This window comes from Scatophagus argus, chromosome 18, assembly GCF_020382885.2.
Source record: "Scatophagus argus isolate fScaArg1 chromosome 18, fScaArg1.pri, whole genome shotgun sequence".
Classification (NCBI taxonomy): domain Eukaryota; kingdom Metazoa; phylum Chordata; class Actinopteri; family Scatophagidae; genus Scatophagus; species Scatophagus argus.
The window spans coordinates 5,178,592-5,190,723 of record NC_058510.1 but is presented as its reverse complement, the minus strand read 5'-3'; the positions used below and the strand labels follow the sequence as shown (position 1 = coordinate 5,190,723).

General features: G+C 41.8%; 1 protein-coding gene across 4 annotated transcripts in view; it reads right to left on the bottom strand.

The window, feature by feature from the left end:
* The window catches only part of stau2 (staufen double-stranded RNA binding protein 2), a 76,793-nt gene that overhangs the window by 52,165 nt on the left and 12,496 nt on the right, over nt 1–12,132 (bottom strand). For all 4 annotated transcript variants that reach the window (XM_046371903.1, XM_046371902.1, XM_046371905.1 and 1 more), the window contains exons 6-7: nt 6,457–6,616; nt 3,110–3,217 (exon numbers count right to left, since the gene is read on the bottom strand). In XM_046371903.1, the coding sequence (XP_046227859.1) occupies nt 3,110–3,217; nt 6,457–6,616 (268 nt within the window). The remainder of the gene's footprint in view (nt 1–3,109; nt 3,218–6,456; nt 6,617–12,132) is intronic.

The window sequence follows — 12,132 nt, the reverse complement described above, 5'->3', positions numbered from 1 at the left end:
GGAATGTGACACAACAGCACAGGAGATGAGGCCAAACTCTGTCTAATGAGTTATAATGTAATGGACCCAATGGGCAAGAGGAAACCCATAGAGACATCTGTAACTCACACTTGGTCTCTAGCCACAGCATAGTGGCAGTGTGAGAGCATATTGCATGCAACTCACTGATTGAGGATGAGAGTGAATCAACTGGAGAGCCATCAGGGGTATGAGGGGGAGACAAAGGTATGCCATGCCAGGAGAGGGAGTGGATAATTGTATCAATGCAGTCTGGCCTTTGGACAGTTTAGTTTGACATGGCACATGGGAAAAGAAAAGTAATCAACTACCAGTGAAACAAAACTGACCCGTTTCCTGTTTCCACTCTCTCTGCTTTGAAATCCATTTAAAGCACAGCAAAGGCAGAACAAACCAGCCAATTGGCAAAGAATATTAGCTGCAGACAAACACTAAAAGGAAGACAAAGTGGCGAGAGGTTACTGATTTACAGTTCATCAGACAGCCATAATGAACAGCCAGTCTCCAGACTGACAGCGAGCCAAAGAGAGAAGAAGTGTTTGGAGGAATGTGGTTGTGGTCTGCTTTCAAAAACCGCTGCTGTCAGCTTCCAATTTGGCAGAACTGAAAATGAAAGCGGCGTAATTGCTGACAGTGACAAAGACATGACATATGATGAATCACATCAATCCAGATTTAGCTGGCAGAAATTATTAATAGTTCCAGGAAGGACAGCAATGTCATGCTCTCATGAGCAAATGCGTTTTATCGAACAAAGGAGGGGAGGATTGCACAGCTTTCCAGATAACTTTTCCAACGTAGCGTAAATTTTCATTAACAAGCAAAGGCAACAGACTGAGAAGAGTCTCCCTCCCTTCCTTCCATCCTTGTCTCCATTTCCTCTCATCCCCATCCGCCTATCCCCTTAGCTTCAACACGCAACCACCCTTTGTGTGATTTTTGGGAGTGATGGTAGAATAGGGGGAGGGCAGGGATTTTGCAGAGGAAGGGAGGGGGCACATAGAGTAAACTGAGCCTCCCTTGTTTTTGGCACCTGACAGAGTGCAGTAGAAGAAGAGAGGCCAATCAGGGAGTGAATACTGGATGAGTCAGCTGTGATACGGTGAAAGCCAAAGAGAACGGACCCAGTAGGTCATGTAAGGACAGACTAGACTTCTTCACAGATTGAGAAGTTGGCGGCTGTGGCTCTAATGGCTAGAAAAATCAGTGGCAGGATTCCCTCTAAAGTCCAGAGGAATCTTGCAACGCAAAACTATGATCTTGAGCACGACACTTACCCCTCATCTTGTCCAGTGGGAGAATGTAGCAGCACTGGGCAGCTCCCCACTAACCTCCGCTACAAAAGCTTTTCTTAGAAGCCAAAAGTCAAAAAGAAGTCAAAAGTAAAAAAGAAGTCAAAGTATGTTCTTACCAAACAGAAATCACCATAGCGGGACAAACAAAGGTGCAGAGGTGGCTTGAGATTGATTTCCCTGTAATGGTCACCGCATACTGGGTGTTAAGCTGACTAAGAATGTGCTGACGTGAAAAGGAAATTCCCAAGACATCGAAAGAGCATTTCAAGCATCGTTGCAGCTGTCCACCTCCACCACGCATTGATGACTGCTTTCGGTCAAGAGGAGGGGTGCTCTTTCACACAGCATAGGATGTTTTTTGATCACAAAATATAAGTAGTTGTTGTAGTTGGATTTTCAAGACTTGGCACAGCAGACGACAGTGACTGATTGGTTACGAAATGTCAGGGTAATAGAGCTCAGTCACAGTCAGCTGCAGGTGTGTGAATAACTCACATGTGTGAGAGTACAAGCACCACTGCTGGTCAAGCAGCGCATTTAAGTTAGATTAGTCTGAAAATCTCCAGCTGGAAACACTTTTCATCTATAACGCATTGAAATTAAGATAGTTTGATGCTTGTTATTGAGCGGCCGCACTTGAATTCAATTATTCTCATCAGAGGAGAGGAGAAGCACAAGGCAACAGCTCTGCCCTTCTGTCTGCCTCTCAACTACATCCTGTGGTTGGAAACCACAATGGCTCATATTCCTAGAATCTGCCAAATGTGAAAGGCAGATTTTGAATTCTGACTCATTTGGACTCTGTGTATTGTACTGTGGGGTCACAGAATAAAGACGTTTGGTCTCTTTTGGAGGTGAAGGTGCGCAAAATTTCAGGTCACAGATTTATTTATTTATAAATTCAAGGTTCAGTCTCTACTTATTTCATTTAGCAATACCCGCATACATTTGTGGGGTTCTTAATTGCAAACCTACTTGGGCGATGATGTTGTAATTCATGTTGAATTACAGAAAAATGTTCATTTTTCCAGTTTTATGTCCTTTAATTATATAGCATTGAAGCAATAGAAAACAGCGTCTTAGGTGTGAAAATCAAAAACTTTTGCTAAACTTAGAAAAGGTTTTATCAAACTCTGCAGCTAAAACTTAAGTGATCATTTACTAATGAATACTAGTTGTTAAACACACGTTTTAAAAAAAATATCTACTTTATAAATAAAAGCCTAATTCATTTTATTTCTCAGGATTGTACACAAGGCTGACTACTAAAGAAAAACAAATAGGCATCACATCAGCTGAGTAACTCCTTAAATCAATAGGACCACACCACAAGAACCCATACCGATGTCATCTGATGTACATCGGGCCAACAACATGTTGAACTTAACACCGTGAAAATTTCCACAAGCCTTAAAAGGTCGAGGTTATCCATCTGAGATCGCACATTCTTTGGACACTCTGTGTGATAAATGACCTCACTGGTGGGAAAATTAAGCAAAACTGCGTAAATACGCATGTACTTGCACAGTTGACATTTCATTATCACTGGGGGACAGAGTATTATCAGTGACTCCTTCAGTTTTTAATGAGCGTAGTTTTCGTAATATTTACCACATTATGACATTTCACAAGCACTGATAATACACTATGACTACTCATGTAATTCTCAGTCATTCTGTGATTACTTACAGGAAGAACATGATATCACAGTAATACCATTAATAGTGGTGTCACATGGTCAATTTTTGTGGGTGTTTGTATGATACAATGTCCTAACTTTGCCATGATTTACTCACCTCAAAGTTGACAGATAAGTTCCTCTTGAGGGCAATTTCGTAGACCAGGCTGATCTCTGATTTGCTGGCATCAGTGCCTTCCTCAGTTTCCCCTTTCTCCTCTGGGCTCTGGAAAAGGAGAGAAAACAATCAGAGGTCAGAATGGTAAAAGCTTTAGGTACTGATCCTTGCTACACAAACCTAGTGCCCCTTTTGGAGGCATTACGGCCATCCAAACTGAAAAACCAGTAGTGTATAAAACCTAAAATAAATGCAAGCCATTCAACCAACTAAATGTCAGGAAACATTATGAATGTGGGAATAGCTACACTAAAGATGCTAACTCATTTGAAATGGCATCCACAAAGCATGGCTAAAATGGACTGAGGCGTAAGATGTTCTCGTAGCATTCTGGGCCAGAGCAATAACGAATCCCATAAGAGTGCTAGACATATGAGCCGCATTCAATCGTAGAACACAATGTGCTTGAGGCCTATAAATTTCCTTCATGTGCAGATGCTTTATTAAGTTGGAGCAATACTGAAAAAAAATGTTTTCATTTAGATGACTTCTGATATCTTTCAATGTTCAAAGCAACTATTATGGCCAATGACTGTTTAATTTGGAGATTTTTCATAATAAACGGAAAGAAAATGTATCTTTTCCTTGCTTTAAAGTACCAATTATGCCAAAATATGACCCAAAACTGTGGCACATATAAAACCAAGAATTACCCGTCTATAGGGTGGATGTTAGCCAAGCTGCTGCAATGAGAAGCTTGTCTCAGTTCTGGCTGTGATCCTTATCTGATAAGGAATTGAGAAGAACTCAGTATTCTAGGACACGACTGGTGGTCCTCTGTGTGCACAGGAAGGCCTCTTAAAGTGATGGTCTACTAAATATGAGACTTGTTGCACATTAACTCTGTTTTAAGACACTCAAATTATTATTTGTGAACATAATGAAATGTCTCTCCCTGCAAGAAGAGACTAGGGCTCAAAAGGGCTCAAATCTGAGTTTTCATCAGGCGTGAAACATGGACAATGAAGAGAGAAAACGTCAACACACCAGCAGGTTTCATCAGGATAACAACTCATTTTTTAGATCCAGACAGATAAGAACATTTCTATAGAATTTTTTCTCTCAATCTCAAACATTTGTCACCCTTGAATCTACAGTATAAAGTAATTCTGCACCGAACACCACACCAGGTCTGAACTTTCAGTCAGTTTAATGGGTTTTTTTTTTAATTACTAAGTCTGGATTTGGAAGTCTGGAATTTAAATATGAATCAGACACACCAAAAGTGTTAAAATCGATTACTGTTCACCTCTGAATAGAAGACTTGCTATTGGTATCCTCTACTAATAAAGAAACCGTGTTCACACCATAGAGATCATATCATCAGCCATACAACAAGGGGCTTTTTGGTGCCAACTGTCTATGGGACTGCTGTCTCGATCTTTATCTTCTCATGTCCAGCTCTTTGTCTGATTAAGCCTGAATGGCTGCGGTCTTTCCCTTTGGGCCTCTTCCCTTCTCCTGCCTCATTGTGCGACCTGATACGATGCATGATTCATACTGAGAGATCTCTTGGATTTCACAGGAAACACGGTCACGTGGTACACTGCACACCTACCGCACACTGATGAGAGGCACGTGTGCGTGCGTGAGCACTGTGCTTTGTGTCGTGTCGCTGAAACATACATTTTCTCTTTTATTATATGTGGACATGAAAGAAGAGAGTCAGCTCCAAGGGCCCTCTCCATTCTTCTTTCGTGAACTGTTTTCATTACAGTTCTAATATGTATTCATGGTTTTCATGGTTACACGTCCTTCTGCCACTATTCGTGATGTGTGTGATTAATAACGTGAATCCCCTCTCAGGGGTGAGTTAACAAGCTGTGAGCATCTGCATGTGTCTGTGGGAGTGTATTTGCGTGCAAACTGGAATGACCAAAATGATCAGCAGCAATCCTGTGACAAAGACAAATCAAGGGATAAATCTGTCTTTGGTGCTGCTTCTACTTATAAACCCAATGGACCGAAAGTCCTAGGAAAATCTTCAGCAAACAAAGAGCCCATATAATACTCTGAGACATTAGCGCTCGCCCTGAAGGAGCTGCTGTGAATGAACAGTGACTGTGGGCGAACAGAGGGCTTAACATTCACATCTATGCTCACGGGCAATTGATTTCGTAACAGGGCAAAGGGCTTTTATATCAAAAGATGGGAAGAGGTTTGCTATTTTACTGAACAAAATATATCATCCTATCAAAGAGGAAGTATGTTTGTTTAACTTTAGATACCATAATTTTAATAGTATCACAAGTCTTGAAAGTAACTGGCAAGAATTTACGATATAGCCAGCATTTTCATTGTGTAAGTTTTAATGCCTGAAGTCCTGTAAAGTTGACCAAAGATTTAGTGTATCCAAAGGTTACATATTGTTAGTTTACCAGTATACTGTATAAACACAACACAAGTGGAGCATCACTGATATTTCACTGTGGTCTTCCACAAAATAAAGGATTGACAGCCTATGGTAACAAGTAACACTTAAAGCCTGAGGGTGTCCACACATTTACACATGCAAGAACACACACACACACACACACACACACACATTTACACACAGGCAGAGACAGAATGACAGACTTATACCGTAGACACAATGTGCCTCAATTTGTAAAGCAAGACTCAGAAGCAGCAGCAAACAAAGAGCACATTTATGGAGGCTGACGCCACAAGACAGCAAGTCAGGCAGGTGAGAGGAGCCAAAGCGTTTTGAATAACCACCAGCGATGCCAGGCGGTGAGGATATGGGGTAATTTGATTTCCGGTGGGAGATGATAACAACAGTTAACAGCAATGCCTGAGGGGAAACTCTGGAAAGATACAGTGACATTGAGAGTAGGTAAAAAAGAAAAAGGACAAAATAAAGAGAAAATACACTCCTGCCAGGCGTAGACTAAACTAAGGGGGCTGCAGAGATTAAATTATACATTAAAGTAATTAGAGCTCAGACGGATTTAGATTCAATCTGATGAAAAGCTGGTTATGCATTCATCTTAGTACCTGCGAAAAACATTATGCAACCCTTAGAAAAGAGAGCATTAACAGATCAGAAGTGAAAATCCTCTGACTTTTCATTAAGGGAAGAGTTTTCAAGTACGGTAAGATGGTCATCTGGTGTGAAAACACTCACAAGGTGACAAAAGTGCTGGAGAACAATTTGAGTCAAAACGGTCAGGCAGGCAGAAATCCATTTAAGCTTATATAGTTATGCACTAAAGACTGTGGCAGGGATCTTCACAGTCAGCAAGTGCCTGTTAAGTTTATACAGATGTGTGTGTGTATGTGCTTACCTGTGGCGGCCGTTCTGGGATGGGTTCATCGCGCAGAGCTTGCAGGGCCTTCATGGCAGCACTGTGTCTGGCTGCTTGGCGGGTGCGTCCCTCTCCAATGAACTCATGACTCCCCACAGACAGCTGCACATAGAAGATCTTAGGAACAGGATAATGGTACCTGGCATTAACACAACAACAGAGGGAAGAAGGAAATATTTAGCATAAAAACTCCTTTTTTTGGTGTTTAAACACACACACTTTTGCCCATACACGCAGTGAAGCATTTGTGAAGTCAGACGTTGATGTTGGACCAAAAGGTTTGGCTCACAATCTCCGTTCCAGTTCATCCCAAAGGTTCTTCCACACCAAACTCATCCAACCATGTCCTTTATGGAGCTTTGCTTTGTGCACTGGGGCACAGTCATGCTGGAATAGAAAGGGGCCTTCCCCAAACTGTTGCCACAAAGTTGGAAGCACAGCATTGTCCAAAATGTCTTGGTATGCTGAATTATTAAGATTTCCCTTCACTGGGGGTAAGAGGCCGAGCCCAACCCCTGAAAAACAGCCATATCAATACTTTTGTCTATATGGGGTATACGATATATATGAGAAGCAAGGGAAGGGACAAGCTCAGACATTCTGGGCCATGTCAATTCAGACTTTTACACCGTTCCCAAATTAAGGGCCCACCAATTCATCAGGGTCAATTACTACACAATAGCCTGTTGGAGAACCACTTGACTGATGTTTTGCTATTGAATCTCAGCTTAGGGATGCCAAACAAAGCACAGCGACATATATATCTTCTCCTCTTTCTTATGGCCCCAAACATAGATTTTCCTCTCTTTCTTTGGGTCCTGACAGAGCGGGACTGAGCTGTCAGCGGGCAGATTTAGAGGTCTGCGAGTCCGCGTGTGTGATACCCCCCTCCTGGGTCAGGGGGAGAAGGGCTGAGAATGTCTGCCGGATTGAGGACAAGCAAAGAGAAATAGTGGGAAAGTTAACCACAGAAGAGAGTAATCCAAACTTTAATATCCGTCTCCCTGTCCTCCTTCAGTTGAACTTTATGGAATTCTGTCTTGACAAAACTACCAAAATGAATTCAATATTTTCATATATGGTCAAGTCAGTGGGCTTGGGGAATGGAAATCAATGGTGAACACGGTAGAGTTTATACCATAACTACAGACTGAAGAAAATGAAAACAACCTTTACAGAAATGCAGCTGTGTCTCCGTGAGATTCAATACGCTATGTTTAATGCACCTTATTCAACAGTAGCCCAACAAGCTCTTTTTGATATGTTTGAAAACTACAAATGCTCCCTTTTCATAATGTGAACTTATTTACCGAACAACATGACTTTCTTCAAGTCATTAATTCTCATTGAGTTCACAGCCATGCTAGCAGTCCTGTGATGTTGTGATTGCAGTTCTTAGCCCAAAATGCAGTGTATCAAACAGTGTGCTAACACACTTAAAATGGCAAGGATAGCACGCTAACGTTTAGCAGGTACACTTTTTTTACAAGGCTTTACAGGGCTTGACATTAAAGAGGAAATATTATGCTTTCGGGGTTTTATATTTTCCCTCAGTGTGTTGAAAAGGTTACAAAACCCAAAGTCTATACCAAAGGCATTCATTGGATATGTGAAACTTTTAACTGGCTGACAGTGTTACATAAAAGATGGGATGTCGTGTACACCAACGGATGGAGCGACAAACGCGGCTCACAGGGCTTTAAAGTCAGAAAAAATACTGCTTCACAAATAAATGTTTTAAATGAAGATATTGCTTCATAATGAAACTGCCTCTGAAGTGCTGACAGACTGGCCAGTGTATTACAGTATAAATACGATTTATTATGACTTGGACTCTTAACTTGGTAGTTTACGGCATCATTCCTATTGGCAATAATAACACTGTACTCACCAATTTAATGGCTGACATCTGGAAATGGGTAGAAGACAATGCTCAGATGGGGTAAGAAACATGAACACTCACATCACTCAGATTGTAAACAAACTCCAACACTTCATTTTTAACTTAACAATCCACTCCACATGACTGATCAATTTTTGGCTTGTTTACAACCTGCCTTATCATCTAAATGATCAGCCATGCCCCATGTTCCCGGATCTCATCAACTGGTAAAATTCCTCTATTTCAACTAAAATAAGACCCAAGTTGTAATCAACATGATTAAGATCTTCAGAAGCTAAATGTCAACATTTTTGACTTGTTTTCCAGAATACCATAAATACTGACTCTTTACTAACAGTAACTCTTAACAACACATCTGTCCTTTCTGTTCACATCTCCTCCCCTCTTCTCTCTCTCTTTCCTCATGTCTTTCCTCAATCTCCTGCTCAGCAGACCTAACAATGAGTCAGCGTTTTACTCCCAGAATTCCAGCAGGTCTTTCTCCAGCCCACAGCCCTTCTCTCATCTGTCTGCTCTCGGCTCCTCCTGGCCACGGGAGCCTTGCCTGGGCGGGGGCCTGCCTGGCCTTCGCACGTCAAGTGTGGCCCCAGGGTCTCAGAGGACATGCCAAGTGCAACATGGGCTTCAGCCAACAGCGCCGAGCTGAGATGGGAGCAGCTGGGGCTGGAGCGCCGAGTACAGGTGCAGAGAGGAAGAGAGAGAGTTGGAGGGAAGAGAAAGAGAGAAGGGGAGAGAGAGAGAGAGAGAGAGGGACATGGAGGGAGGCCTCTGGGAGACCCTAGTCTACAACGTGGGAAAGTAGTGGCTTGCACACAAGCCAAGTCATCCAAGAACACAGGCAAGCACATGCACACACATTAAAATCACGCAGTTTTTTTAAAAAAAAAAAAAGAGAAAAAAAAAAGGTGGGGGCAAGGAAAGAAAAATCACGTCAGCGCTCTGTTTCCAGTACAAAAATCGGCACATGCTGGCTGGATTTGCCTGAACTGTGTTATCAATTATTATTTTTGTTATTATTATTGCTACAGAGAGGGAATTGGACCAGGACACCTGTAGGGAGTATGTGAGACTGCTGAAAGAAAGACAGAAAGAAAGCGCCTGTATGTGTATCTGCTGCTGATAAAAAAACGACTGATACCACAATTCGATCAAATGCTAACTCGTCAGCATTTAGCAGTGAGTAATGAATTTTACTCTTTGAGGTCAGAATCTTTGCTGCAGCTCCAAATCAGCTCCAGCTTCAAAGACACACACAGACACATTCAAAGGTGAGCCCACACACAGTCCGACTGGGAAATGGGAGATATGGCATTGCAATTATTACTATAAATGACAGGGTGACATTTCTGTTGGAAATTATTTTCCTCTGTGGCATTGAAAATTGTTTCCTTCCTAAATGCTTGTATGGAAGAAAAACAGCTCTTTCTTCGCTGCGTCGAACTAAACGGGTAACCACTAGCTTAATTCAATTTCCCTGAAGGAGTCATCCCAAAGGGATCAGGAAAGTGAAGTCTAGGTCTAGCTTGACTTTCTTTTTATTTTGGGGTTCATCAACATTCACAGCAGCCACTAGTTTCCATAGTTCATAAGTCATATATATATTACAATACGTTACACGAAGTGACATCTGGTAGGTCATATCAATAGCTATAGCTATAGATGTGCAAAAACCACACAGCTCACTCCATGCCAAGAACCATGGTCACCTTTCCTTTCCTACCTTGGTAGGTAGGGGGTGTGCATGTAGGTGATTGTTGTGTTGGGCTCTTGCATTCATAGAGGATATGGCTGTTATGTGTTTGTGTACTGGTCTTTCTTCGTCTTGGTCTGCCACTGTGATAATGGACTTGAAAACTGTTGGATGATACGGTGCTGTCATTTTGACTGGTCTGCGTTATCAGGTTCTTTTGTTGCCTTTTTGTTGAGCTTTGTTGGTGTACTCTTCCAATCAATAAAAACGAAAAGGCAGTGCGACAACAAATGAGCATTGCTTGTAGTGTTGGCACCTCAATCTCAAAAGAGAAGGGTGAGTGGAGGGAAGCGTGCACACTTAGCAAAAGCGACAAAGTGGGGAAATGGGTTTTCTGATTGGCTGGTTTGAAAACGTGGGGGGAAATTAGCAGTCACACTGTTGGATTTTGCTTCTAAACTTTTGACAGGCTAAATTGGCCATCGAACGTGGCTCACAGTAGGATCCAAACCACAGATTTCACTGTCAACTGTTGTCAAGGACAGCCCAAAGTGTTACACTGTAAAGGGTTCTAATAACGTCCTAATATTTAACATATTAATTTTAATGCCGTTTAGTGCAACAAATATTCACTTTCGAGAGGGTGGAACAATGTAAGAATTGGCTTTAGATGAATGTGTCATTTACATTTGCATACTTCAATTTCTTGATGTGTAGAAATCAGTGAGAAACACTGATAAGGATACAGGCGTCTGAATGGTGATGGAAACATATATAAACATACAGTGTGTAGTCTACCACAGCAATGAGCAGCAGACAGGAGAAAGTGGGCCAGTCAAACACAGACAAATAAGTCGGGAATGAGGGGGCGTATTGCCTGACTTTGCCTTTCAGCGTCATCGAGCTTGACCACCAAGACATCTACTGGCCACACATGCAAACACAAATGGTTGTATACAATAATCCACAGTTACACATACACACAGATATGACTCAGAGCCTTGTAAAGGGGATGAAGCTGTGCTGGGATGAGGGGAAAGGGGGGGTAGAGTTGGACAGGCTCACTCCTCCACCAGCTGCACTTTCCTCCCACCTTTACTTGTTTTCTCTCCCTCCCAACTTCCATACTTCATTCACTGTGTCCATCACTGATTGCTTTTCTTCCTCTCTGCTTCACGCAATGGCTAAAGTAGAAAAATACATGGTGGTGTGAGAAAACAATCCATGTAGTCAAGTAAACACAGCGCTCAAAAAGCCAACTCTCATGGGAGATGGGGGTTAGGAACCACTAATCCACATGGGAGAAACAGATTCATTGTGATGGCGGAGCTGTGGTTTCACAAGAAATTAGTTTACTGTCAGTAGCCGCTTGTTAAGCAATATTTTTCCATGTAGTACATGAAACACAAAAAGATTAGTGGGGTTGTTTCAACCCACAAATGTCAATTTCAGTCTTCACTGAAAAAAATTAAGCGGTGGTTTTAATAAACGTAAAATTAGATTTAGCACCTTGCAGTTGTATGCCTCTACCCTCCAGTCAGTTTGCAGTTTACATTCATATCTGTTCAGATCCAGAATATATGGAGTGAATGACTGAGCTTTATCGCACAACCAATGATGTCCAATTATGTCAAAAGGCCACCTCACCTGGTCACAGGCACACAAAGAGACTTTATAATGGACTGACAATCAATGGTACACACAGACAAAGCGTATTATAAGTGTGAGACAATTCATAAGCTGTTTAACTGCATAAATAAAGCCTTTGCATTCCAATAAAGTTTTTAAAAATGTAGCTTGCTAGCTAGATGATAATTAATTAGCAGTTTAGAACGTGTAGAAAAAGGTGTTTCTAAGTGCCAACAAACAGGCTTAAAGTGATAATGAGAAACTACGTGTGCGAGACTTGTAGCGGTCTCAGAGAAGCCACATGATGTTATTCAATCAGAAGTCCCCCTGAGGCAGCTCTGACTCAGAGACGCTACACTCGTTCGCTGTGAAGATGAGGAATTAAAATGGTTTATGTGCTGTCAAACCATCAGTGTTGGATTGCATGAGATCG